Source organism: Penicillium cataractarum (assembly GCF_028827025.1).
Source record: "Penicillium cataractarum strain IBT 29864 chromosome Unknown utg000002l, whole genome shotgun sequence".
Lineage (NCBI taxonomy): Eukaryota > Fungi > Ascomycota > Eurotiomycetes > Eurotiales > Aspergillaceae > Penicillium > Penicillium cataractarum.
The window spans coordinates 3,726,464-3,753,181 of NW_026622738.1; the positions used below are offsets into that span (position 1 = coordinate 3,726,464).

The following is a 26,718-nucleotide window of genomic DNA, read 5'->3' on the forward strand; positions in this document are numbered from 1 at the left end:
ATAATTCATGTCAAGATTTCTATTTCTATAAACTTCAAAGACCCCTTCATACTTTCCAATCATTTCTTGTTTCGATGCAGCAAGTCTAGTTATGTCTTCATAGACTGGGGAGTTATGCGGTGCACTGACATTATGACCATTTGCCCTGCCCTGGTCCATATGGTTCGGTCGAAAGGATATCAGGTACGGAATCAATAGCCATTTTTCGATGCAGAGGTTTTGATATTTGATTTGCTATCTCCAACCTCTCTTTATAGTACCCCTAGTCCAAAGGTGTGGGAGTCCGACACGTTCGACTCATCTACGGTAGTTAGTTCGGTACACTCTGCATCAACCTTATTGCATTACCAGCTACGCTTTGTACTCCACCTATTACTACGTTGGCTGCATCGTGACCTAAATCTTCAGCAGCATCACCGATTTCGTTCACAGTATCTTCAGTACTCGAGGTGGAATCGGGCTAGATTGCTCAACGAAATCTCGATAACAGATCTTTTTGTGACCAGCCTCCTAGTGCTTCTCAAAACGTTGAAATGAACTCTCCCATGTTTGCATGAATCATCAATCGCCACGTTTAAAATGTGTAAGCAGTAGGTTCGTATACAGGTACCCCACTTTCGTGAAGAATAGTTCACTTTGAGGCGTAGGGGTTTCGGTATAGCTAATACCGACACGATCTAAGGAATCCAAATAGACCCTTACCCCCTCATGAGAATGCGGGGTTGTGAACGCCACGAAGGAAGCCTGCCGTGTTTGGATTGCCTAGCTCGAACCTTTTTTTCACTTTTGTCTTATTCTAGATGAACACCGGAGCATTGGACTCTTTAGGACTTGTGACGGATTATGGATTAAGGCATGATTATCAATATACGGGTTAGGCGTGTGCATTGATGTCTAGCCTATTGCATGACATTTTTACTTCGAACTATAAAATATCATCGATGTATATCAATATTTCAAATATTGAAATAATCATCACTGCATCTTCCTTTTGTACCTCTCATTTATGGCTTATGCTCTCTTAAAAACTAGTTTCAGACAATACGTATTAGCCTTGAGAAGATCAACTTCTGTTATTAAGCATCCCTGCATAAACTACTTCCGTAAGCCCGTATCAGGAAGACTCCTATATATGACCGATTGATATTGCCGACGCTAATATAAATGGTACATATCAGGGTAAGACTAACCCACGTGCCATTCATGGAGTATACTGTAAAGGGAGAACCCATGTCTAAGGTAGCACCGCTAGTGCTAAACGTCAACAAGAGCGACTGGTCCTACGGTGGTCAGCAAATTGACATAACTAGGTTCACTGGTATTGGTATCTCCAGGATATGATGTGTTTCTTAAGTAATTAGAAATTATGGGCTAAATGCTAGAGGTATCATAATCGGTTTCTAGTCAGACTAATAGCAAAGCAGTACCGACATGGAGATATAGAAGCTATACAAAATGAACATAGCCTTAGGTTTGTTAAATCCGGGATATCTAGTTCCCCTGCTTAGTGGCTAAGGTAGTGTAGCGGGAAATGCCAGAATCGTAACTAGGACGATAGACGAAAGTAGTATTTGACCTTATTCGAAATTAGCCCAGGACATTTTTTTTCCTTTAATGGTCAGCCCTAATTCGTGGAAATAGTACTACCTTGTTTTCGTGAGTAGCTGAGGATAGTAATTATGAACTAAAACTTGATCAGATACACATTGGACAAAAGGAGGGCACTTTTCAATTACTTTCATAACTGTATATGCTTTATAAATGCCGAGATCCATAAAAGAGACCTGAATCATGCTGCAGAAGAAGAAAGAGTAAGATAATATGCAGATCTGAAGTGTTCTTATGCGGCATTAATATAAACTGAATCTAGGGCTCGGGCTAAATCCAGCCGACCAGTTCGTTAGACCCAGAACAGGTGTCAAGGCCCGAAAAGAGGGAACAGGTTTCTGGCAAATGCTCGGCTAAAGGGGAGACTAAGCCTCAACAGGAATATTCTCAAACAAAGGACCGTTGTAATATGGGGTACTTTTAAGGGATGTCAGCGATCGGCGTTCCTGAAACTATAGGAGTGGATACTCACCCCCGTACGAAGTACATTAAAACATCTCGGTTAGGTAGCGCTCAGGCGGCTAGGAGGGTGATTGTGATCATGTCATGTTCCCTATATCGAACATATTTAATGTTCACCATGGCCTATACTTAGCTTCTCGTGAACGGAAGTAGGAAAACCATCCCAGTCATTTTTCGCATAATGCAGGGCACTCTTCTTACGCTCCTGGGGCTTCTGCCCGTTTTTATCAACGCTCAGTTGTCAGGATCTGTCGGACCTCTTGTTGACTTTGCAACAAAAGCCCGGAACAAGACCTGCGATGTTACCGACTACGGCGCCGTTGCAGATGGGGAGACCGATATTGCCGATGCTCTCTTGAGTGCATGGGGCGATTGCGCCGTTGGGGGTTTAGTTTATATTCCCCCCGGAAATTATTCCATGAAAACCGCCATTGAGCTCAAACATGGACAGTCATCTGCGATCCAGCTGGATGGTATCATCAGTCGAGGTGCCGATTTGGCATACCAGATGATTCTAGTCCGCGATGCGGATGATTTCGAGTTTTTCAGTGGCAATTCCAAAGGTGCCATGCAGGGATATGGCTATGAATATCTCCAGTCAGGAGAGTACGGTGTCCGCTTCTTCCGTTTCCAAGATGTTACAAACTTTTCCGTTCATGGATTTGCTGCTATCGACTCGCCGTCTTATTACTTTGTCTTTGATACTTGCAGCAACGGAGAGATCTACAACATCCTTGTGCGTGGCATCGTCATTGGAGCGACCGACGCTTTCGATATCTGGGGAGAAAATATTTGGGTCCATGATATTGAAGTCACCAACGGTGATGAATGTGTTACGGTCAAGTCTCCTTCCACCAATATGTTGATTGAGAATATCTATTGCAATCTTAGTGGTGGGACTGCTATTGGATCACTCGGGACTTCGACAGACATCAGCAACATCCATTATCGGAATCTCTATATGAATACTGCGGATGCGTGCTACCTTAAGACGAACAATGGCAATGGCACCGTCAGCAACATTATCTGGGAAGACGTGATTGTGCACGGCGGTCCATACCCACTGACCCTCAACGAGGCCTGGGGTTCCGACTCCGGTTCTATTGGTGTCCAGCTTAAGAATTTGACGTTCAAGGTTCGTTAAGTTTCCCTCCACAAGTTCGATGTTACGCCATTTTACATGCATACTAATAAACTGCGCGTTACTAGAACTGGCATGGCGAGAACGCCGCAAACAGCCGCCCAACGATTCGCCTCGAGTGCGACGCCGACGTTCCTTGCTACGACATCACAATTGAAAATGTCAACCTATGGACTGATGATGGCGACTACGTCTACTGGAGCTGCCAAAATGCGTACGGATCTGGTGCCTGTCTCGCCGAAGCCGATAGCACCGCCGATCTTGCGACGTACAATACGGTAGTAACCATTACTGCCACTCCGTATGTACAGACTACTGGTAGTTTCCTAGGGCCAAAGACTGACGTTGGAATTGAATTATAGATCATACTCTACCCGTACTATGGCTAGTGACTTGACTGCTAATCCTCCTTCAGACTCGCCATTCACTATTCCGCCGATGCCGACCAGCTTCTTCCCAGGAGCGACTCCGGTGTCGAAGCTTTTGCACTTGAGTGCTGCGGGAGGTCTGTGAGCTTTTTGAAAGGGATTTGGAAGTATCTTGAGAAGATTCGGGCAATCTTCTACTCTGATGCAGCCCTTGGTAGTCACTGAATATTACTATGCATTAATTTTGAATCTATTAGTCTATCTTCTCTCTGTGTCTGCTGCTAGAACAGAAAGATAATGAAACTCGTATAGCACCTATGTAAAGAAAGCTAGATTGAGATTATGAACATCGATTAATATCAATCGATTGCTGAAAAACTATATGCGAAATGGCTAAATACAAACCCCCCCCCCCCCCCCCCCCCCCCCAATGCACCAATTTAAATACCATGTAAATACCATGTAAATACCTTCCTCTTCCCCCCAAAATATCCAAATTTGCTCATAAATCCCAAAAAATAAAAGGACCCCGTCCACTAGCGTCCATATTCTTCAAATCCATCCACCGTCCCAACATAATCCGCCCTCCAGGCAAGATTACACCCTCATATCCATGAACCCAGTGATAATTCCCATCCGAATCATCATCAATGTCCATCATCTCATCTTCATCGTCACTGCTGTCCGGCTCTTCGCAGATTGCGAAGCAAATGCGCGTCCATCCTGGGAACCCGCCGTAAGGATGGGCGATTGCTTCACAGAATCCGAAGACCGGATTCTCGGCAGGGTCGCCGTTGAGGGTGGACTGTGTGCCGCGGAAGTATGTACGGGGTGTTTCGTCGCCGCCGCGTAGGGGGATGATGCGGTTGCAGTGGTCCGGCCAGAAGGGTTCGTTTGGTTTGATGTGGATGTTCAAGGTCTGTAGAATAGTGTTAGTGTCGTGTTGCATTGCAAGTTGGATTGAGTATGGAATTGTACCATGACTTCGACTTGGCTGAGATGATCTCCCCGGAGGTCGGCGCAGGTCTCCTGGTCTTCGAAGTCCTTGCGTGAGGCTGGCATGGGATGGAGGCATGCTGGTTCACAAGAAAGGTTAGATTGGTGTAAACTGCGCTTTGAGAATGACAGCGTAGTACGTACAATAGTACCCAAGCCATGAAACACTCAGGCCTGCTTCCTGGTCAGTACTGGACTTGCGCGCCTGGGGTCTCGATTCCTCAGGGAGCTTAGCAAAGGACTCATTGTAAGTCTGCTCAGCTTTGTTCAAGAGGTGACGCTGCCAAAAGCTCCGCATGTGCAACAAGGTGGCCAGGTCCAGCTTCTCATGATTAATGAATGGCCCGTCGGGTTTCTTTCCGTGCGAATATACACTTGCAATGTCGTATTCTGACCGTGTGCATTTGTTCTTGATAGCTGGTGTGGATTCATCCGCGGGATCAAGTGTGAGGGCCAAGGCAGTGAGAGACTAAGATGCAAATGAGCAGTCACAGTTAGTAGATGAGCCTCGAATCATGGGTTACAAAGTAAATATCAACTCACCAGTTGAACTGTGCACAAGAGCTCCGATGGATTCTCTCTCCATGGATGCTCCAAGAGGTCACTGTCCGTAAGAGTTTCCCGAATCCGCTTGTACGTCTTGGACGTATCAGACTTCAACGGCAGAGTGAGAGACTCAAGGACCATCTGCTGCAGGACCTCAAGCCAGAGCTTCTGGTGCTCACTGGCCTCCTGTCTGAAGTCGATAGTCTGGGGAAGGACGATAGCCCGAGTTTGGTACTCGGCCTTGAGCTCTGCGTTGGTTCGTCCCACTGGGAGATCGTACTCATCGTCAAAGCGAGCCCTCCAGACCATCGACTCAGGAGCCAGGACCCTGTCTCTCATCTCTCTGCAGACCAGGTTGAGGTTCCTCAGGTCTTGGTCTGTGCAGAGGAAGCTGGCCACGTGCTGGAGGATCTGGGAGATAATGTGTTAGCTGAAGGGATCCGTCAAATCCACGTCACCGCGAGTTCTTCATTACCTCGTTCGGAAGGTCGAGCAGTGAACTTCTACCTGCCTGTGGCTGCATCTTGGTGTGATCCTTAGTGACTTACCAGTCCATCCTTCTGTCCACTGGTTCTCGTATATACTTGTGTGAGATAGTAGGATGGGATGTTCAGGACTGTGCATAAGGAACGTGGAGGAGTCTATTGACAGGGATGAAAAGGAAAAGGTGGGGTGGAGGTGGTGACGATGAGGTGGAAGAGTAAAGACGAAAAGGTTATGAATCGGGACGAATGAGTCTTCGTGCTAAAATGAGCCAGTGAGAGTAATGTGACGTGAGGCAAACGACGAAATCACGAAACGACGAAGCCAACTACGGAATCGCGGAATCACGATGACCCTTTATGATTCTGAATTACAAGTATCCGCATTCAATGATACTAACTATTCTATTCACGCTGCGCATCAGCCCTGCGACGCAGACTTTCCTCCACCCCCCAACCATCAGCCAAAAGACCCTTGACGTCTTCAAGACCGAGTCCACTCATCTCAGGATAGATCCTTCGTACTACAAACCATCCCACGGCACAGACGAGCGCGTAGACGGCAAACGTCCAAGTAGGGGACATCCACTTCATCATGGGGAGAAACGTGAGTCCAACGACAAAATTGGATCCCCAATTAGTGGCAGTCGCCAATCCTGACCCGAGGGATCGGACATTCAAAGGAAATAGTTCTGATTGCTGCCAAGGCACGTTTCCGAGTCCGAATGCATATGCCGCAGTGTAGATGGTCAAACAAAGCAGGATGACCAGGGGATACACTGCTCCTGGACTATCCGGCGAGTCTTGACCCTGGGGTGGCGGCTGCGAATCCCAGGATACATCCAGAGAAGAGAATGCAAAAGCGCACAGCACTAATGCGATGATCATCACTGGTATTGAATAAAGTAGAATGCGCCGGCGTCCAATCTTATCAATCAGGCCGAATGCCACCAACGTGAAAAGGAAGTTGGTCCCGGCCACGGTCAGCGACGTCAATGTCGGTGACGAGAAAGCAAGCGCTGTGAAAATTATTCCAGAGAAATACATGAGGCTGTTGAACCCACAGAGCTGTTGGAGTGCTTGAAGCATCATGGCGATGGTCAAGGCTCGACGATTCCCACCATTGTGGAAGAGATCCTGGGCCCGTTGGGATGCATCGTGGAGCCATTGTGGCTTAGTGCCTGGGTCCTTGTTGGGTCCCATTTCCAATTCCTCTTCTGCAATCTCCCCTTTGATATCACGCATGACTCGGCGAACAACCCGGTCACGACCCGGACAATCTTGATAAATCCGTGTCAGAACATCCACTGCACGGTTGTCAAGACCGGCTTGTACAAGCCAGCGAGGGGTTTCCGGTAATAGCACGAGTACTGCAAATTGCAAAAAGGCGGGTGCCGCTCCAAGACCGACGATCCAGCGCCAGCCTCCAGCAGTTCGGGAGAAAAGCCATCCGACAACGTATGCAACGACTTGACCACCAGTGATCAAGAGACTCAATATCGTGACCAGCCGTCCTCTGATATGTGAAGGTGCCACCTCCGATATATACCTGGTAAGGGCCGCCGTCTGTTAGTCTGATACTCGATCCTTTCGTCCCCTGCAGTAGGTACTCCTCTAAAGGTCCAGGACTTACAATGGAGTTACTGCGCTTGCGCTACCAACCGCAAGACCAACGATACTGCGGCCCACAATCATTCCCCATACCTGGCTACTTGAAGCCTGTATCAACGCCCCAAGTGCAAACAAGATATCCGCAATAAGTATAACCCGTCGACGACCCCATTTATCCGCCAGAATACCCGTAAAGGGACTGGCTATTAGAGCGAAAAGACTGGTGCATGATGTGATCAAGCTCTCGTCGAGGGTTGTAAGTGGTCGATTGGAGAGGTCAGAGCCGATGGTCACGAGTGTGGAAGAGATGACGCCGGTGCTGTAAATTAAGACAATCGTCAGTCGCTATCTAAACCCATGGAATAGAATGGAGCGTACTCATAACCAAACAACAAGCCACTGATACCGGCGGAGAACGTTAAGCTCCATATAAACCACCCTCCCGAGTATTGGAGCTCGGATGCGGGAACCCCGTCATCGGCCTCGTGGTCGTAGTCTGGGAAGGCTTCGGTCGGGGCGAGGAGGGGCGCGTGTGGACCGGAATGGTCTGCTTCCTCCCTCAGAGCCATGTTCTGGAGCTCTGTATCTGAATTCCCATTTGTTGCCGTCCCATCTATCGGCATCTGGGGGGTGTTGGAGATTGAAGGGAGGGAGATCTGGGGTTCCGCGATTAAGTCGATGGTCAACTGCGGGAACACGGGACCCACCTGCAGCCACGCAACAACCTTACGGAATTACTTCCTTACTGTACTTTGTTGAATATTCATATAAACTAAATCATTTCATGACGGTTAAAGCTTTCATTGGATCATTATCATATACATTTTGAATGATCTAATATCCTTTTTATTCCAGATCAAGCTTAGTGCTTGGCCACGACACCGGCCGCATCAGCCTGTGCGGTGATCATCTTCTTGTACGCCTTGACATCACCATCGAACTTGTTCACAGTGCCCTTGTCGCAAACCCAGAGACTCTTGCAAACATTTTGCAGCATTGTCACATCGTGAGAGACCATCACCACACCACCCTCGAACCGTTGCAGAGCCTCGGAGAGCGCATCCATACCCTCAATATCCAAGTGGTTAGAAGGCTCGTCAAGAACGAGGATGTGCGGGTTGGTCAAGGACAAGCAGGCAAATGCAACACGAGACTTCTGACCTCCGGACAGAAGCTCCATACGCTGGAGACCGGTCATACCGGTGATACCGAATGCACCCAGGTGTCGGCGGTACTCCTCATCGCTCTTACCGGGATACGTCTTAGCCATGAAACTCACAGCGCTGGTGGTCAGATCCAGAGCATCAACGTGGTGCTGCGCGAAGAATCCAATGCGCAGTCTTGAGTGTGCAGAGATCAGACCCTTGGTGGGGGCGAGTTGGTTGGTAAGAAGCTTCAGCACGGTGGTCTTACCAGCACCGTTAGGTCCAACGATACCGATACGAGAGTCCAGTTGAACATCGAGATCGACATCCTTGAGAAGCGGCCGCTCTGGGGAATAACCGAAGCAAACGTCGGACATCTGGACAATTGGGGGCGAGAGCTTCTCGACTTCGGGGAATTGGAAGTGCACGACGTATTCGCTTTCTGGGGCCTCGAGGACTGGCATACGCTCGAGCTTCTTGATTCTGGACTGAGCTTCTGAGGACTTGGCCGCGTTGTAACGGAACTTATCAATGAAGGCTTTGTGATGGTTAGTACATGAGAAATAGCGTGGTAAATGCAGTGAAACAAACCTTGAAGATGGGCCCTCTCTGCCATTTGCTTCTCGTACTCGCGCTTGGCATTCTTCCTCCGCTCCTCCTTGGTTGCGTAGAAGGATTCTTAAAAAGACAAAAGTTAGCAGAAGACATGACATCCCCACGGCGGATAACGTACCGAAGTTAGCACCCTTGTAGTAATCCAGGCGCTCGGAGTGTTGGTGGACAATATCTGTAGCGACTTCGTTCAAGAATGCACGATCGTGAGAAACCACGAGAACGGTACTGGGGTAGCCCTGGAGGTAGTTCGCCAGGAAAGTAATAGACGGAACGTCCAACATGTTCGACGGTTCTGTTTGGATTAGCAAAATAATTTGATGGTGAGATTTTAAAGATGTTACGAACCGTCAAGAAGCAGCAGATCAGGCTCGCAGAACAGAGCACGAGCCAAGGCCAGACGCATACGCCAACCACCGGAGAATGTCCTGGTGGCAAACTGTTGTCGCTCGGGGGAGAAACCAAGGCCAGCCAAGATACTGGCGGCTCGGGACTCGGCCTTGTCAGACTCCATCTCGGACAGCTTCGAGTGAATATCAGTCAAAGTGACATCAAGACCCTCCCTCTCGTGATCCAGTCTGGCGGCATCCTTGGAGGTGTCTGCCATTTGAGACCGTTCCTCTTCAATAGCAGACAACTGCTTGGTAATTTTCTATGAGAAGTGCCATGTTAGCAGAATGAACCATCTCGCATCGAGGACGAAAACTCACATCTTGCTCAGCAAGCAGATGCTTGCGCCAAACGTCTGCATCCAGAACCGCTTGAATTGCTGGGGTATCATCACCCATAATCTAATCCGAACTGTCAGTAAAAGATAAGTCGTTGAAATAGACTCGGTAGAAATACCTCCTGCTCGACGTGAAGAATCGAGATGTGATTCGGAATAGCAACCTCTCGGCGACTGAGAGCGCGCAGCAGAGTAGATTTACCAATACCGTTCTGACCAACAAGACCGTAGCGGCGACCATAAGCCAGAGTCAAAGCAGCGTCCGTCAGGATACGCTGACCACCAATAGAAATATCGAGGTTGTCCAACTTGATATCCTTGCTCTTAGACTGCGAGTCCGAGCCCAGCTGCAGAGGGTTAACGGCCATGAAGAACTCTTCGTAAGACATCGCCTCATCGGGCTGGTTGAGCAGGCGGGAAGCCTCATACTGAACAGTCTTCATCTGCTTCTTCTCCTGCTTGGCCCGAATCTTCCGCTCCGCCTTCTCGAGCTTCTTCTTGTCCACGCGCGACTCCACCTTTCTGGCATTGGCAGACTCCAGATCCACGTTTGTACCGGTCAAGCCCAGAGTGGAGGACATGTTCCGCTGGGAGCCCACATTGATGGCCTGATCGAGCTTCTTGGCCGTCAAGGGCATCTGTCTCCTCTCCGAATCCACGCCATTCGCTGAGCTCAGCGATGTAATGAATTTCTCGACGAGTCCACTGATCGCATCACGGTTCTTGGTGGAGAAATCCCCAGAGGCGGAGATCAGCAGTTCCGTCACGGTCTCTGCAGCTTCCGACAAGGGTGACTGGGCGTTGGCATCTTCGACGTAGAGGTTTGAGGCGTGGGTCAGGTAGCCCTGTTCATGATTAGCTTTGCTGCCAAAATCTGCTTCTCACAGAGACATCTTGAACATACCACCGAGTACTCTGAGATGACATGGTCCAGGCCAGGGATCTGCGCCTGGAGTTCTGCCTCCATTCTGCGTTTCACTGGGTCAATTTCAATTCAATACAGTCAGATATATAGTATCTGAGGGGTGGATCGACGAGTGGAATGCCTTTAATGACGTCCTCGTGGTCCGGGGTAATTTGGCCGCAGACCGCAGAGGGGTGTTTTCGAGTGTGTTATCGATAAGGTCACATGACCGAGTCAAGAGCTATACCTACTCAATTTGGAACTTAGGTCGCTTACATCAGGTACAACCCATCGAGAGATCATTGCGCCATATGCTGATTGTTCATTCTATTCTTTTCAAGTATGTGTCTTGGCAAGCAAAATCATTTCCACACTCATTATATCCCAAGAAGGAAGAGTCCTGCCGAAGAGTTTCTCCGAAGTATTCCATATAGTCCAACGAGGTATATCCTCAACAAGACGAGTTTAAAGGCTGGTATTGTATAACCTCAGCAGGTAAATTTTGAATCTTAGTGCAGCGTTTGCTTCAGCTGGACCTGCAGGAAACAAGCATCATGTCACCTGGCGGTTACACAGACCAGAACAAGAATCCTGGGGGCTACGTAGCATAAACCAACATTAGCAATGATCTGTCATTGAGTTGCATTCCTCTGAAATTCTTATTCCTTGGTGAAAACTCGTCATTCTCTTATCAGATATATAGAATCAAACCCGCAGTCGCTAACATTAGCTATAAATCTCTTGATCTGGAGACCAGCCTTAAGACATTCTAGTCTCAGCGGGAAGTACGAGGTCGCCGAATGGAGCTTTTGCTGATTCTACATCCTACATTTATGCAGCAATAGCTTGACTATGCAGGATCTCCTTCCATAACCAGATAGCTTTCGGAGCTGACAGTACTGCATGCATGTATCTTGATCCTTTTTATAGAGACAACGTATGTCGTTTATTGTTATCTAATAGCTCAAAACAGGATGAAACTAAAACACCCTCCACAAGCTGGAGATTCAACGACAAACAGATTAACGAGGATAGAGCCAAGAGTGACTATAACTAGATTGCTGGTATGTAGTGCAACCTTGTCTTCCATTCCTAGATTCTGGTCTGGCAGTACCTTGATAAGTCCATATCTGGGTCCAGACCGGGCATACGACAGAGCTCATAGACTTTCAATGATTGGAAAGTATAGCTCCCAAATCTCATATTATTCCTGTCAATACGTTGGTGATCATATCGGTTGATACTCTTTCATAGGCGATCGAAAGAAGAAAACTCAAATATATTGGTGGTGAAGTTTTAAAAACTACCAATAGTGCAGGGGATATCTCGTTATGGTCTGCAAGTGGATATGCAGGCGAGACCGATACAACGGATATCGACAGTGCTATCGAGGTCCGCGATAGGGGTCTAGAAAGTCAAAGGAGAGGGACGATAGGCCGAGACCTAAACATTAGAGTATGTGAGTTGTTCAAAGATGACGTTTGTAGCAAAGAATAACGAACCATCAAGTCGAGGTTCGTCAAAAATAAAGGTTTCAATGGTAAGCCACGAGCTTTCTACCCAAGGAACCCCTACCAATGAACCTCTATAATAGATAATGCTATTGACCTTCCCAAGGGGGATGATTGGCCATGCCGATCGCAAGGCTTGCAAGCGTTCGTGGCTTCGGTGCCCAGCCGCAGTGATCGGCTCTTGAATTCTTTCCAGGCGGAGGACAGTACTGAGTTCAGTTAGTACTACTGTCGTGCACCACGAGGTTTCCAAATTTTCGGATGGCAATTTCGCGTTCCCAATCTTTGTCGGATGGTAACGCTGGTTGCCGGTGCAAGCTAGACCTCCATCGGACTAGGTAGGCGGCACAGAATCGGTAGGAAGAACCGATTGTCGCTCAGGTTCGACCCACGGGGATTTCCGTTTCATTTGCAGGGTGGAGAGGTATGACGATAGCACCGATCGGGAGTTTGTTGGTTCTTTTGGTTCCTGAAGAGCTTCCAGGCTTTAAATTATGTTTTCTGGTTTTTTTTCGTTTTCCTTGAAACGTGCCCCGCTTGATATTCGGGGGAAGTGTGGGAACCAAAACAATAACAACCCGCGAAGAGAAAAACCCGTCAACCGGTCGGCCCGGTGGGACTAGAAAGAATCGAACTAACGGATCAAGTGGATGTAAAGACCTTCTGGAAGATTGAGGACAAAAATTCTTCGATCACGGCCATGCTCGGTCACAGTGATCGGCATATTGACGGCCTCGCCCTCGTGCAAGTTGTTCAACTTCCTTATGCGGTGTGTTTGGAAGAGCAGGCTGAGGATCCGCATTGGAGTTGGGGATTGGACGAGAAAGTGTTTCAGAACAACAGGATGGCCTGCAGGCGCCGACCAACGCAGCAAGAAAGAAATGGCTGACATCTGTCATCCAATTATCCTAGTCCTCCACTCAGGATTGCGGTGCATGACAGACAGGCCCCCATAACAAGTCAGGGCAGGTCAGCCTCCAAGTCAGCAGCAAAGGTAGTTGAAGCCGGGCTAGCCAAACAGCTCACCAGGGCCTTGGGAACGGGTTTGGTCCAACCGGTGGACACAGATGGACACAGATCGGCCGCACTGGGGCCCCTGCGATCGACTAAAACCTAGGAAGGACTAGGGGGGGCCGAAAGACTGCGATCCCAGCCAGCCCTGAGCCCGAGACGAGAAGTGTGGGGAATTCTGGATCGCATGGCTTCGCCCAATTTCCTTGTCCCCTCAGCCACTGCCCACTCCGAACGGACAAGTCCGTAAAGGAGGAGCATTTCCGGGTTGGAAAGTCTGGGACAGTCCAAAAGGGCCGGTGGATATCTGGACCTATACGGTAGTAAAGAAGTTAGAGAGAAGTCACAGAGAAGTCAGAAACTCCAACCGTTTTGGATGAACCAATTGACAGGAAGACTACTTAGGATGAGTAGTTCCAGCAGGGGCCAAGAGGAACACGAGCGTAAGTCGCTAAGCTGCAATGTGAGCCGCAAGGGATGGGTCTCTCTCTCTCTCGTCAATCGTGGTTGCAATAATCCGCCAGGGATCGTGCGTCTTTTTTGCAGTTGCAGGACTTGCAGTTTGCAGGAGGAGAAATCGGGGGATTTCTATCCAGGGAACGAGGGGAAAAGTGAAGAAGAAGAAACACTGACGATAGTACTCCGTAGTGTTGTGGAAGGAGGAATACTAGATGATGTTGTTATTGTTATTATCTACACCACCACCACCCGACTATTATTATTATGATATTATTATTATTATCTCCCTCTCTCTCCCCCCCCCCTTGTCATCCTCAAATTAAACGAACCAGTCATTCTACTTGGCCAAGTACCCAAGTACTACATTATCGATTCCCTCCTCGCGTTCCCCTCCGATTTCCCACTGAGTTTAGCGTTAAATCCCCCGACTCGCCTTGTTATTGTTGACCTCCAAAACTCCACTTCCCACCCCCTCCCCAAGTCGTCATCGACTTCTCCCTTTTCCAAACGGCCCTGGAGATTCTGACTACAACGGGAAAAGAGGGTTTCGCTCGTTCACCCTCATTCCTCGTTGAATTCTAAATCTTTCGGGTCCAAGGCCTACGGGAAAAAGGAGATCTCTCCCCCAGATTTCCATCTTTGTTTATCTCACGCCTTCGCCCCCCTCGAAGATCGGTTTTACTTTCCCTTCCCACTCCCAAAAAGCCTCAGCCGCATCCCCCCCGAAGCCTATCCTTGATCACACCAAATGGGATGTTCTTCGCAACGGTTCTCGACCCTTCGGAGCTGAGTTGGAGGGTGCTTGACACGCTTCACGGCATCCTCCTCTGAGGATGGATCACATATCGACGGTAACCTTCGCCCTGGATCTCAAGTAGTCTGGCTGAACCCAAGACTAACGCGCTTTTCTCCCCAGCTCTGTGCTCTCAGCACAGTAGGAATAGCCACTTCTGGACTGGCTCTCGGTCGCGTCGAACGCTCCAAGTCTAGCATCTTCCGGCGAAAGACCTTCTCCTATAACCAAGCTCCTCCCACTCCTTCAGAACAATCCACCCCGGTCAATGTGCGCCCCAAGACTTCCCGATCGGCTCGACCACTCACGGCGGGACCAGACTGGACACACTTTTCAGAAAAAGCGATTGACGGTCAACATGGGCCAGGCCGAGATTCGTTGCAGGGCCCTGATCTGCGCAGGGCATCAATGTCCTTCAGCGCGGCCAGACGTCGCCGTCGCGGTCAAACATTGAGCAACCCGCCCTTGCGCATCCCCGAGGATGAACCCGCCGAGTCGGCCACTTCTCAAGAGTCCCACTCACGCCGTCCCTCGACAAGTTGGCTGCGTCGGCTGTCAATGGCTTCTTTTCAAACGGAGAGTTCGTCGATCAACAGCCCTGTCACACCATCCTTTAATGGGTCGGCGAGCCCAATCCTTCCTCGTCCGTCCAGCTCACGTCGAGCACCCAACAAATTAGTGAAGCGCTCGTCTTCACAACATACTAATGCTAATCCTCTCTTTATCAATACGTCCGTGTCCCCGGCATCCGCCCTTCGCAGGCCGGCGACCAGCCATCAGCGGTCAGAATCGATGCGCCTGCAGTCGCCTCTCGCAATGGACTTTGGAACCCGTTTCTCGGACAATTACTCCATGGAATCCCCTACCACGGAAGAGTTCGACATACACTTGCAAACTGACTGGAGGCCATATCTCCTCCCAAAATTAGAGGGCTTTTCAGAGAGATTGGCCCGAAGGCTATCTACCACCGCAAGCCCCAAACCTCCGGGCGTGCGACGGATCATATCCGAACCTGATACGCTTCCTGCTTTGGTTATGGCAACCACAATCACCTCCAGAGCATGTCCGCCGCGAGATGATCAATCAGTGCCCGTCACTCCAGTGATGTTCCGTAATCCATTCCAGACAGAACCGACAACCACCGTTGCTTCTACTGCACTTCCGCCTGATTCAGCAGCGATGTCACACGCACCTGAATCATTGGCACCGATATCGCCGCCGCCGCCCGAGAAACAGGCCCACAAGCATTCATTCTCATTAAATGATGTCGAGCCCAAGAAAATCATCGTCAACACGGTGACTGCTTCGGGTACTCCGATCCCCGGCCGCTCTCGCGCTGGGTCTTTGAAACGGGTCAAGGGTAGGACATTCTCTATTCCTCGAGCAGAGCTTGCGAAATTGCACAGCGTAGTTCCAAGTCCCCCGCAAGCCCCTCAACGGCGTAATATCACCGATCCTTCAGTTTTCCGGCGCCCATTCGTTCTTTCACCACCTGCACTGGCAGTTTCGGCGTTTGGTAGGGATCATCTCATGGCTCCTCGTTCGGTCTCCCAGGATTACGATATTGGTATGCGTGGTCAGCGTCCACTCACGTCTGATGCCGTTGCTCTATCTACGTGGCAGCATTCCGCACGTCCAGATAGTTATACCTTCTCTTCTCTTCGCCGCCGACCGAAACGACACTCTATTGCGGCTTCAGATCCCTCGTCCACCGTTATCGGTTCTGATGACACCCGTGTTTTCACGTCGGGCGATGAATATGAGACTGATATCATGACTGACTATTGGGACTCGATTCGCACGAGAGAGACCAGTGGCGGTGGGTTGAAAGGATTGCACATTGAGACGATGTTTGACAAAGCGGGTTCACGTCTGTCGAATGAGGAAGTCACCACACTCGAGGACCTCCTCCCGCGCGGTTCCTTCGCCTCGCGTCTGGAACAGGAAACTCCTCTCTTCCCCGACTCCCTCGTCCCCTCGGTGGCCCAGGTCCGCCTGAATGATGAGTCTTGGATCTCGGAGGGAGATGAAGAAGCTGCAAGCATGATTGGAGCACTTCCTGGTGAGCCGAATGGTCCTCCAGTGCAGTCGCCACTCCCTGGTTCTTCATCCAAATCCTCGGTCGGACACGCCGGTTCTTCGTCTGCGAACACTCAGCCGAGCTCGCCTATTGCCGAATCATACATGAGTCAGAAGATGAACATCTTCGACTGGTCTGAGCAGGCCCGCCCTGACCGTGATGCCGCGGATACCGAGGCTCGCCCCCGAACCATGCATGGAAAGCAAAGTGGCGTTGACAGAGGAAGTCGTGCGGCTTGTCGAAAGGTCCCCTCTTCTATCCACCTTCGGAGTCAGAGTGTACCCGTGACAAGAGAGCTCCCTCCGAATGAGACTCGTCAGCCATCCGGTAAATTCGGCACCTGGGGTTTGGGATCCAAGGGGGTGAGCGAGGACTGGGACAGCGACTTTGACTTTGACGACAGCGAAGAGCCCGCGGCTAGTAATGACACGAAGAGCTCCGAGCCCGAAGCTGCTCCTCAAAGCATGATGGTCCCCAAGGCTATTCTTGAACGGCAGGCAAGCCTTCGAGGTCAGTTTGGCCAGGTTCAGGAGCTCACACTGCTCGTCGAAGAACTTAAGCGGCTTCGGCACCAGGCCAGTGTCTTGGATCTTGTGACCGGCCCATCGAGTGAACTGTGGAAAGAGGCAGAAGGAATCGTTAATCTCGCAACAATTGACGATGACGAGGACCGCCGGTCTCCTCCCGGATCGCCGTCTTCGCTGACTTTCAGCTTCGACGACTCGGACGATGAAGGTGTGAGCAGTGCCTCCAAGCGAAACAGTGATAACTCCTGGCAAGGTGCTCACCAGCAAAACGCCCGGTCACCACCCACATCACCCAAGCAAACGAAGGAGGATCGCCCTAGTGGCTCTTGGCAAAGCAACGCGCAACATGAAACCCGGCTCTATAATCCTACACTCGGTCAACTTGCCAAGAATTCCCCAAGATCAAAATCGGTTCTTGATATTCTACAACCCAGTCGCCAGACTGAGGACTCTGCTTTGACTCCAGCCCCGCGCACTCAAAAACTTCCCTTTGATACCCAATCCCTTCGTGATCTTGTCGTACGAGCTGGTGTGGTCACACGGGCCTTGAAGGAAGTTATCCGCAAGGCTGAAGGTGTCGATTCGAGCCCGAAAGATGTGTTTCCCTCCGACCCTCCTTTCCGCCGGATATTCGACCAACCACATGACGACCTTGCAAGCTTCGAGGCTGCCTTGGCAGAGATGCATTGATCAGACTTTCATAAGCATCTTGCAACATCATGGCCAAGGCCCATATCTTACTCCCTCTCCTTTTCTCTCTGTTTGATTAATATGCGGCTACAAAACCGGCATAGGAAGTTCATGCATGGCACTGTCATACGATTCTCTCATTCTACCATCTTCCCTATTATTATTCCCTTCGACAGAATTTCTTTTGTGTTCCTTCTCTCTGGCTCTCCCTACAGCGAACGAGTCCCATATCCGTTCTATTCAGGCGTCAAAAAAGCCATTTGCATCTCTGTACAACTTTTCCTTCTTGTACATCGCTGACCCATTACTCCTTTTCTTTCTGTTCGAGTCCTGTCCTCTCATATCCGTGCGAAACTGCACGCCAAATTCTTGTACGAGCAACACACTGGGGGGTTTATGTCATTTATTGTTACTTTCTTTCTCTGTTCACTTCTTGTTTCCAGTCCTCCTTCCAGCGCTGTTCCCACTTTCCTTTTTTTCATTCGTCTCTGTTGCATATATTTGCGCAGCTCATATCCTCATAATTGCGCTGTAATAATCGTGGAAGGGGGGCTCCGAGCTTGTGATGATGTTTGCAAAGACCCCGCCAGACGAGGAGCAATGAGTTTCAATGTCATGCATATTATTTTGTTTGCTGGGCTTCGGTCTGGTGACAGGAGCATTTTTCAAAAGTGGTTCTTGGGTATTGTATTCGAATTTTAAACATGGAATACGCTTGCATTGAATCAGAACATTATTCCTGAGATATTGACCATGTATTTAAAGACTCGATGGTCGGGATTAAGATACTGCAATACTTCAATATTCTAAATCTTAGTTAAGACACTACAAATTAGGGGGTAGAATGTTGGTCTCATGAAATCGCCGTTGATAACCTCGAGGATAGGTCGATGCAATTGCTAAACAATGGGGTATCTTAATCTAAAATTCTAAACAATGTCGTCATCATCATCTTCACCTCTAACTGAATCCTCATGGCACACTCATGCCACGTGCTCATCATCTACATCCAAGGCCATGTGAACAGTTGCAAACTTGCTCTTCGCCCGGATGCTGGGACCGTAGACGTAGATGATGATCGGGAGAGGGACCATCAAAACGGCTACACAGCCAAGCAATGTGCTCGCCCAGTTCACACCCAATGACTTGAACTATAAATACACGTCAGTTTATTGTCCATTCCGATATAAGGGGTTATGACACATACCATAGCGGGGGCGAACAAGGGAAACCCAGCACCGGCGGAAGAACGAAGGATACTATTCGCAGCAAGGGCTGACGCAGCACTAATAGAAAATGAAATGTTAGCAACTCATCTCTTCCCCAGGGCAAGATACATCACACTTACAACGACGTATAGGCATCAATAATATAATTGAAAGCCCCAAGGAAGATACAAAACAGACCAAACCCAATCATCAACCCCGAAGTCATCGGCACAGCCCAGTGGATATCCGCCTTCCACCCAGACCATCCAAACCAGAACAAACCGCCCGCGAAAGCGACACTCCCAACGATAGCAGGAGGCATACGCCACTCCGGGATGGGAACGCCATTGTTAGCATCCAGTTTGCGGTTATACGATGGCTGTGTGAGGATGATATACAGTCCTCCGCAGATTTCGCCAACGACCAGACCCCAGTAGGGAAGACCGGCGACGCCCGGGGCGAAACCGTGGATATCTTGGAAGACGATTGGGTATGCGGTGAGGAAGAGGTATAGCAGGCCGTAGAGGAAGGCCATGTAAATGCTCAAGAAGAGAACGATGGGTTCTAGGAAGAGCAGTTTGATAGGACGGAGGAGGTTCTTCTGAACGAGTTCGACGTAGTCTACCTCGATTTCTTCTTGCTTTGCGTGAATACCCCAGTTCGACGTACGGCGGCGGAGTTCAGCGGCTTTGTGCACGAGGATGATAGGCGGGTATGTCTCGTGTAGAAGGAAAAGATCGATCAATAGCGCCGACGCACCCATGATACCGGTGAGGTATTCGGTCCAGCGCCAGCCAAGGCTTTGCACGATGAACCCGCCCAGCGTCGACGCAATAAGCGGCCCTGTGAAGACTGTCATGGCAAACACGACGATTGCAAGGCCGCGAACGCGATTGTTGTAGATATCCGCCAACACGGCGGCGACGACGGCGAGGGGACATGCCCCGAAGAATCCGCCGAAGAAGCGGCATAGCATGATAGTTTGGAGGTTCTCTGCCGTGGCGACGGCGAATTGGAAAATTGTAAAGCCGAGCATTGATAGGAGGAGGGGGAGACGGCGGCCTTTTAGTTCGGAGAATGGAGCCCAGAAGATAGGTCCCATTGCGAAGCCGAGGACGTATAGTGATAGACCCAGTGTACTGACTTCGCTGGAGACGCCGAATTCGTGCGCGACGGTGCTGATAGCAGCAGAGTAGATACTGCTAGTGAATGTTGAATTGAGGGTTGTCCATGATAAGATGACAGCCGTCAAGATCTTCTTTCTTGTTGGCCAGTTTTGAGGGTGGAGGGGGTCGTCTCGGCCTGCGAATTCGACCACGTATTCTTCCTTGTCTGGTAATGGGGGTGGATAGGGTTTACCAGCTCCAAAGTCTGGGAGAGGTCCAGACTCTTCTTGTTTCTTTTTGTGGCTGGCGCCCACGGTGGCATTGTGTTGGCTTCGTTGGGTTGCGATGCGTTCTAGTGCGGTGGGATGGAGTTCCAGGCCTTGGGCACGATGGGAATGGGAAGTCGGGACTTGAGATAGATATTCAAATTCATCTCTTGATGATAGATAGGATGAGGCGGCTGTAGTTGATAATGAGTCTGAACGGTAGGCGACGTTGTCGACACTTTGGATTGTGGAGGAGGAAGTAGTATTAGGGCTAGGTTGTGTTGAGCCTTTCTCTACATCCCATTCAGAGTCCATGATGGCAGTAGCCAATGTCCAGGACCTTGATATATAGTTTGGACTTATTGGAAATGATGATCAAAAATGCCTTTTTAGGGAGGAGTGGGAATTGTCAATCGTTTATATCCCAGTTTTTTCACGGACATCTCTCGCCTTCGACTGGGACCCATATCTGCTCGGGTGTCAGGTCTCTGCCAAGCGGCAAAATAATGGAGACACTATCAATATCTCTACTATGGATACAGAAGCGGAATGCATCGGTCAAGTTGCGCGGACCTCCCTTTCCTCTTTTGCTGGATCCGCTGCCATTGCACCGTCCTATCCGTGGGCTACACGCCACCACGAGAGCTTGTACTTCTGGTCCCTGGATCCATTGTTTCGTTCAATTGTAGTTTGATTCTACCTTTTATTCAAGGTAGTTACTACTGTTCAATTGAATATACATCTACCAAACAATATGGTAATTCAAATCATATCCCGTTAAACTCAACTACCGAGCCAACATACTTTTCGCACATCCCGACCTCCCACTCGGCTAGCCGAGAGACAACGATATACCCCCAACACCCAAACGTCCGTGCCTGGCCGAGCTTTCTCGGCGCACATGTTTGATAACAGCGTGCACTAGTCTGGAAAATTTGTTCGCAATGGGCCAGATGGGGCCTTATCAGGACGTTGGCCATGGGTATTCTCGGCGTTCCACTTGCGATGCTCGGTTATTCTAGGCTTTTACGTCATCCCGGCTGTTGAACCCGACCATGAAGATGGGATGATATTGATGCTTTGAAAATTTTCTTCCGCACGCGATAACATAGGTTTAGTTAGTTCGTGGAGCTTGTCTTTCGTCTATTCTTGATGTGTCTACGTTGTGATGTCTCGGGTTTTTGAGGTGGGGGTAAATATGATTTATGCCCGTGCATATCGGTTCATAGATATATATCTACGACCACGCCTGTGCCGGGATGCCACCGTTACAACAATATTATTTATCTCAAGTCACAGTGGATATTAGCTTGATAACCAATCCTTCAATTTTTTCTACCTGCCGCTCAACTTCTACTTATATTGGTCATCTTATATCCTCTTTCGTCTCGCCAGATGCCGTATGACCCCTTCAGACCACAGCTTCTGTCTCGAACAAGGCTCCTAACTAGGATAATGGACCTGCCCAGAGTATAAATCAAAATAGATTGATCTTCATGGTCGGATTGAGTTTCGAAGTTCATAATTGTTTGTTGTAAAAGGGAATACCCATACGCTATTCTTCGAGTCGCCAAATTCATGCGTACTTGGTCGAATCCCTAGATTATAGATCATCATCACCGGTAACGATGAGACTGCAGTTTAAACGTAGCCTTGTGGCTGAGAGAGAAATGAGCCATACTAAGCTGTTAATACCTGCTTCCCTATGCCACATGAGGCTCTTCGGTTACTCTTGTGCTACTGTGGCTGAAGCCACGGACATAGTCACGTGCCTGGTGCCTCTAGCGCCCAAATCGAGCTTTCAGTGTACAGTCACAATCAATAAACTTCTCTAGATATTTCTTACTGTTTTTACTGGTAAGTATTATCGTTCTATCTACAGCAGTGACGCAGTGATGTGAAAGCTACGCACTAAGGCTAGACGCCGAGCCCGAGCGTTGGCGCCTACTAGAGGGACAACGAACCAAAGTGGCTTTTCGCCTCAAGAACTCTTGATCGAGGGCTCGATGGGTTATATAGCGTGATGTAGATAAAGCGCTAATAGTAAATAATACGTCCAGTACCAGCTCTTTCAAGATATCGAGTACCAAACATATTAATTGGTCAGGATTAGGCGGGCCACTGCCAAGTAAACAGGCTTGGCCCACTATCCACTATTCAGATAGTGAATGGCAAGCGGGAAGTTCAATATTTCTTGGTTTTTGATAAGCATCGCCCAGGATGCACCTGCCTAGGCACACCATTCTGTGATTCAGGTATAGACATAGTTATCGTTATTTAGTTGTATAAATATCTGACGATCAGTACTGAACTGCCGAGACAGCATACCGTTTTATACATCTGATCAACAAGTCCAACGCTATTGATCCTGGCCTATCCTGGCCTATCTCTAAGAAGTCAAGTCCGAGGATTCTACTGTATCTGGCGAGGAGTTTCTCCACCGCATGAGCCCTGCCAAGAACCCAGTGAAACGCGACCCCGGAGGAACGGTGGGCAACATTCCAGTGGAATGAGGGGGGGACAGCCCGCCAGCGTCTCAGATTGAGGGGGGGCCGTCCGCCGCATTCCAGGGCTGGATAGTGACAGGTCAATAACGATGACAGGAGTATACAGATACTATAGTCTCGGTCAGGAAAAAGATGGGAGATCAGAGTGATAACCATGATAGCAATGAGAGGCTGATAACGAGTAACCAATATGGATCTATTGCGACCGGAGGACTAGCTCTAGCCTAAGGATAACGATAGTGGAATTGACTATCGATCGAACTCCCTATCCTTGTTATGCCAATTATACTCCTAATCATGGTAAATAATCATTATCACCTTATGATTATATCCACTGCCCGGTGGCCCTTACATGTAGCCGTACTCGTTCATCTCGTACACCGTCCTGGAATCAGGCTGCGGTGGTCATCTCCGGCTCAGGGGCAGGCGACTGCTGATTGGCCCCCCAGTGGGCGGGTTCCTGACGCTAAAAGTGGAGACCAGAAAAGGTCTCAGGCACACACTTTACCTTGCTTGGTGCAGTGAGAACTAAAGAGTCAAGAGTAACTAGGAGAGACATAACAAGTTAAAGTCCATGTTATGATCAGCATTTGCAGAAGAGTTCGTTGTCGAAGAGACGAGGTTGTCCTGGTGAAAAGGAAAGGGAGAAGAAGAACTGGTTGCTAATTTAAGAGCTTCAGGGGGAGGCGACTGCGGAGATTCGAGAAGATACAATACGTATGGTATTGATTATTTCATACAGTTTGGTACCAAAATTGCCATTTCCAGTCTAGACGGTAGCCAGTTCCTAACTCCTTCAGGTTAAGTTCACAGCCCGTACGGGTAATCTAATTGTTGTGCGCTAAGAACGGCCCAGAACTGCTCCTAACTGGCGCCCCCCCTTCTTCTCCTCTTTTCTCGTCGCTCTTCATCGTCTGTCTTCCTTTTGTTTCGTCTCTCCTTCTCTCTTAACTCGACACTCTTTCGATCTCCCGACCCTCGTTCACTCCCTCCTTTTTTTGGCTGCTGGCCGCCACATTCCTTTACAACACACCCCTCATCAATCTCTCCACGACACTCCTTTTTGATTTTTTCGTGGCTTCGAAAGCCCGGTTCGATCGTTGTGAAAAAAATTACTCTCAATGACTTCGGTTTAAAACTTCCTACGGCCATCGCTCTGATTTTATTTCGCGCTTGTCGACTGGTTCGCGTGTGGGAAGCAGATCGGGCCGCCTTCTGTGATCGACTACAACTACGACCCGCTTTCCTTTCCCCCCCCCCCCCCCCCCCCCAACGGCGGGCCTCTAAGCCATGCCTCACCATCATGATCCCGATCTGGTGATGAGGCACTCCGTGGTTCCACGGGAGGTCATCCCGTCTGTTCGACTCCCTCTCCTCGTGCCCACGACTACCACGATGCCGGGTGCTGGCTTCCCCTCGTTGGTGGCAAGAGCACCGAGCTCCTCAGAAACTACCGGAACCTCAACCTCCTCGGAAAAGTCTACGAGTAACCTGACAACGACGGTGCTGCCGGTCGTTCTAGGTGCTGGGTACGTCATTTGATGTCTTTCTCTTCCAATCCTAGTTGGGGAGTAAATACACCCCGGTGAACTCGTAAATGGAAATCTAATGATCGAGCAGTGTTCCCGTTATATGTGCCATTGTGGTTTTGATCTTCTTGCACCGGAGACATGTGAAGAAGCTGAGACGTGAGGATGCAATGGATAAGCACAAGTCCCTGGATTTCGGTATGGATATGGTTGGACCAGGTGGAAGGAAGCCGAGGAAACTCCCCAACGGTTTACAAGCGGAAATGATGGAACCCAACCATTCGAAGGGTCTGTCTCTCGATGTTAGCCCGTATCTGATGCCCCCCGGTCTTCACGGCTCTCGAGAATCCCTACACTCGCTCTCTCGATCCATTGATGATGACAAGTACCGCCCGGCGGTCTTTGGAGGTACAGACAATGGATCCGTTCGGTCATTCCCCCGAAACCGCGGTGACGATGGATCGAGCCTGGGAGGTTCTACCCGCCATGGATACGGAGGTGCCGAGGATCCCAACTCGGGTCTCTTGCGGAATGCTCAGCGGATGTCCCGCTCATCCCCTCCTCGCTATAACAGCCCTCCTGGAGAACATCTGCCGCAGCGTCCTCCTCCAGCTCATCATCAAGACAACCCTCGCTCAATGCCCGGGCTAAACCCGGCCCCATCTGAGCACGATGAGTTTGCAATGGCAATTGGCAGTGCTACGACCGATCATATCAAGAGCCCTGACCGTGCCGTTTCACCCCCTGAGCCTCAATTCCACTTGAACAACAACCCCATGTCGGAGCTGCACTTTGAAACGGAGCCTCCAATTGGCCACGCCAACACCTCTCCCCATGAAGAACGCCTGAACTTCCCGCTTCCTGACCATCATGAGCCTGTCCAACACGCGCAGACTTCGAATATGCCATTGCCTCGCATCTCTCTACCCGCCAGTGATATCACTACCAGTGATTACGGTGACGAACGCAAGCCGGAACTGACGATCAATGTTCAAGCTGCGGAAGCCAACCAGTCCCATCATGACAACAACAAGCAGCCTGAGCAGCACGAAGAAACCCAGCAGAACCTCGATATCGCCTTTGACAACAACAACCGCCGCGACACCCGCCGGCTGACTCTCGGTGTGCGCCCCTTGCCCCCAGAAGACCCGGCCGACAACCCCGAGCAGCGTGCCAACCGTATCCGTTCCTTCTACAAGGAATACTTCGATGATAGTAAGCGGGAGACCACCTACTACGAAGACTACGGTTCCGAGTTCTATGACGGTGGCTACGTCTACGACCCGACTACTGGCGATTATTTCGATTCAGCTGCTCCCCCTGCTGCCCCTTACGCACAGCCCATGGAGCGTCGTGCTATGACCCCGCCTCCCCGGGCTCCTCCTCGCTTCCAAGGTGCTGCTCGCCATATGGCCACCAACTCGGCTGGCCACAATGGTTTCGGTGGCCCGGGTCCTCGTGCGTTCTCATCGGCTTCGGGCCGACTTCCCGGGCCTCGTGGTGCTCCCCGGAAGCCAATGCCTCCCCCAGCACCTCTTCAATTACTCCCGACTCCTCACATGTTGAAGGATGATTCCATTTTCATGGCGGCAGACTTTGCCCCTGGTCATGGTTTCCGTGATCGTCGTGAAGGTCGTCCCGAGACTCCTACCGGTGGCTCGATGCCGTACAGCCCTGCCATCCGGGCTCATACTCCGCTTGCTTCGGCGTTCGATGACCTTGCTGCGATTCCCAGCCCGTAAGTTTTGTCTTTTCTATATCTCAGGGCCACCCTCTTGGATATATTGCTAACTTGACCTTCTCTAGTCACGCCTTGCGGAAATCTGGCACATACACCAGTCTGGACTTTGCACCCCCACCCCGGTTTAAGAACAGCGACGGTGGCAGCGATGCCGGTAGTATTCGCAGCAACCGGACGGGCATCTCCAACGCCCATATGAACAATATTCGTATGGGCAACTATCGTGTTAGCCGCCTGCCGGGTGACATGGTCGGTACCAAGGACGATATGATGACCAGTCTGCGACCTGACTGGGGCATGAACCGATAAACAAAAAAAGCATCTTCATTCGCCCGTCTAACCTTCTCCTTCTCCCCCCCGTAACGACTCTGTGCTACTTTGGTGTCTCTCGGAAACAAACCTGTGACGACCTTGCGCTTTTCATGGTTACCTCTCCAATTGTTTTGGCCATATCCAAGAAATGGGTTGTCTCATATTCCATTTCTTCCCGGATCTTTCTTTTCTCATGTGTCTTTTGCACTCTTTCTACCCTTTTCCTCGGGGATTCTTTTGGGAAATCTGCTGTCATTCGGCGTACATAGATAATGGTTGGGTTCTGTTTGTGTTCCCCGATGGATTTTCATCATCATCATCCTTTTTTTCTTGTTCTTCTTTGCTACTGCCCTTTTCTACATTTTCCCTGGTGCTT

The 26,718-nt window shown here is 49.8% G+C and overlaps 6 protein-coding genes across 6 annotated transcripts; 3 read left to right on the forward strand and 3 right to left on the reverse strand.

Moving 5' to 3' along the window:
* Window positions 1-2,251: 2,251 nt before the first annotated feature.
* N7496_003421 (uncharacterized protein) lies at window positions 2,252-3,724 on the forward strand (the record flags this gene model as incomplete). The annotated part of the gene is made up of 3 exons (XM_056696352.1): window positions 2,252-3,205; window positions 3,280-3,512; window positions 3,574-3,724. The coding sequence occupies 3 exons, from the start codon at window positions 2,252-2,254 to the stop codon at window positions 3,722-3,724; spliced, it is 1,338 nt and encodes a 445-aa protein (XP_056558564.1).
* Window positions 3,725-4,081: 357 nt separating this feature from the next.
* On the reverse strand, window positions 4,082-7,837 carry N7496_003422 (putative MFS myo-inositol transporter; the record flags this gene model as incomplete). Its single annotated transcript, XM_056696353.1, has 7 exons — window positions 4,082-4,498; window positions 4,558-4,655; window positions 4,720-5,044; window positions 5,119-5,532; window positions 6,129-7,152; window positions 7,237-7,533; window positions 7,593-7,837. 7 exons carry the CDS (start codon window positions 7,835-7,837, stop codon window positions 4,082-4,084), a joined length of 2,820 nt encoding a protein of 939 aa, XP_056558565.1.
* A 239-nt stretch (window positions 7,838-8,076) lies between these two features.
* Window positions 8,077-10,665, reverse strand: N7496_003423 (putative AAA family ATPase GCN20; the record flags this gene model as incomplete). The annotated part of the gene is made up of 7 exons (XM_056696354.1): window positions 8,077-8,897; window positions 8,951-9,037; window positions 9,093-9,266; window positions 9,320-9,623; window positions 9,682-9,762; window positions 9,818-10,543; window positions 10,603-10,665. The coding sequence occupies 7 exons, from the start codon at window positions 10,663-10,665 to the stop codon at window positions 8,077-8,079; spliced, it is 2,256 nt and encodes a 751-aa protein (XP_056558566.1).
* A 3,751-nt stretch (window positions 10,666-14,416) lies between these two features.
* N7496_003424 (uncharacterized protein) lies at window positions 14,417-17,673 on the forward strand (the record flags this gene model as incomplete). The annotated part of the gene is made up of 2 exons (XM_056696355.1): window positions 14,417-14,434; window positions 14,500-17,673. 2 exons carry the CDS (start codon window positions 14,417-14,419, stop codon window positions 17,671-17,673), a joined length of 3,192 nt encoding a protein of 1,063 aa, XP_056558567.1.
* Window positions 17,674-18,656: 983 nt separating this feature from the next.
* N7496_003425 (MFS transporter) lies at window positions 18,657-20,568 on the reverse strand (the record flags this gene model as incomplete). Its single annotated transcript, XM_056696356.1, has 3 exons — window positions 18,657-18,824; window positions 18,881-18,959; window positions 19,022-20,568. 3 exons carry the CDS (start codon window positions 20,566-20,568, stop codon window positions 18,657-18,659), a joined length of 1,794 nt encoding a protein of 597 aa, XP_056558568.1.
* A 3,482-nt stretch (window positions 20,569-24,050) lies between these two features.
* On the forward strand, window positions 24,051-26,339 carry N7496_003426 (uncharacterized protein; the record flags this gene model as incomplete). The annotated part of the gene is made up of 3 exons (XM_056696357.1): window positions 24,051-24,289; window positions 24,381-26,027; window positions 26,096-26,339. 3 exons carry the CDS (start codon window positions 24,051-24,053, stop codon window positions 26,337-26,339), a joined length of 2,130 nt encoding a protein of 709 aa, XP_056558569.1.
* Between the last annotated feature and the right edge of the window lie 379 nt (window positions 26,340-26,718).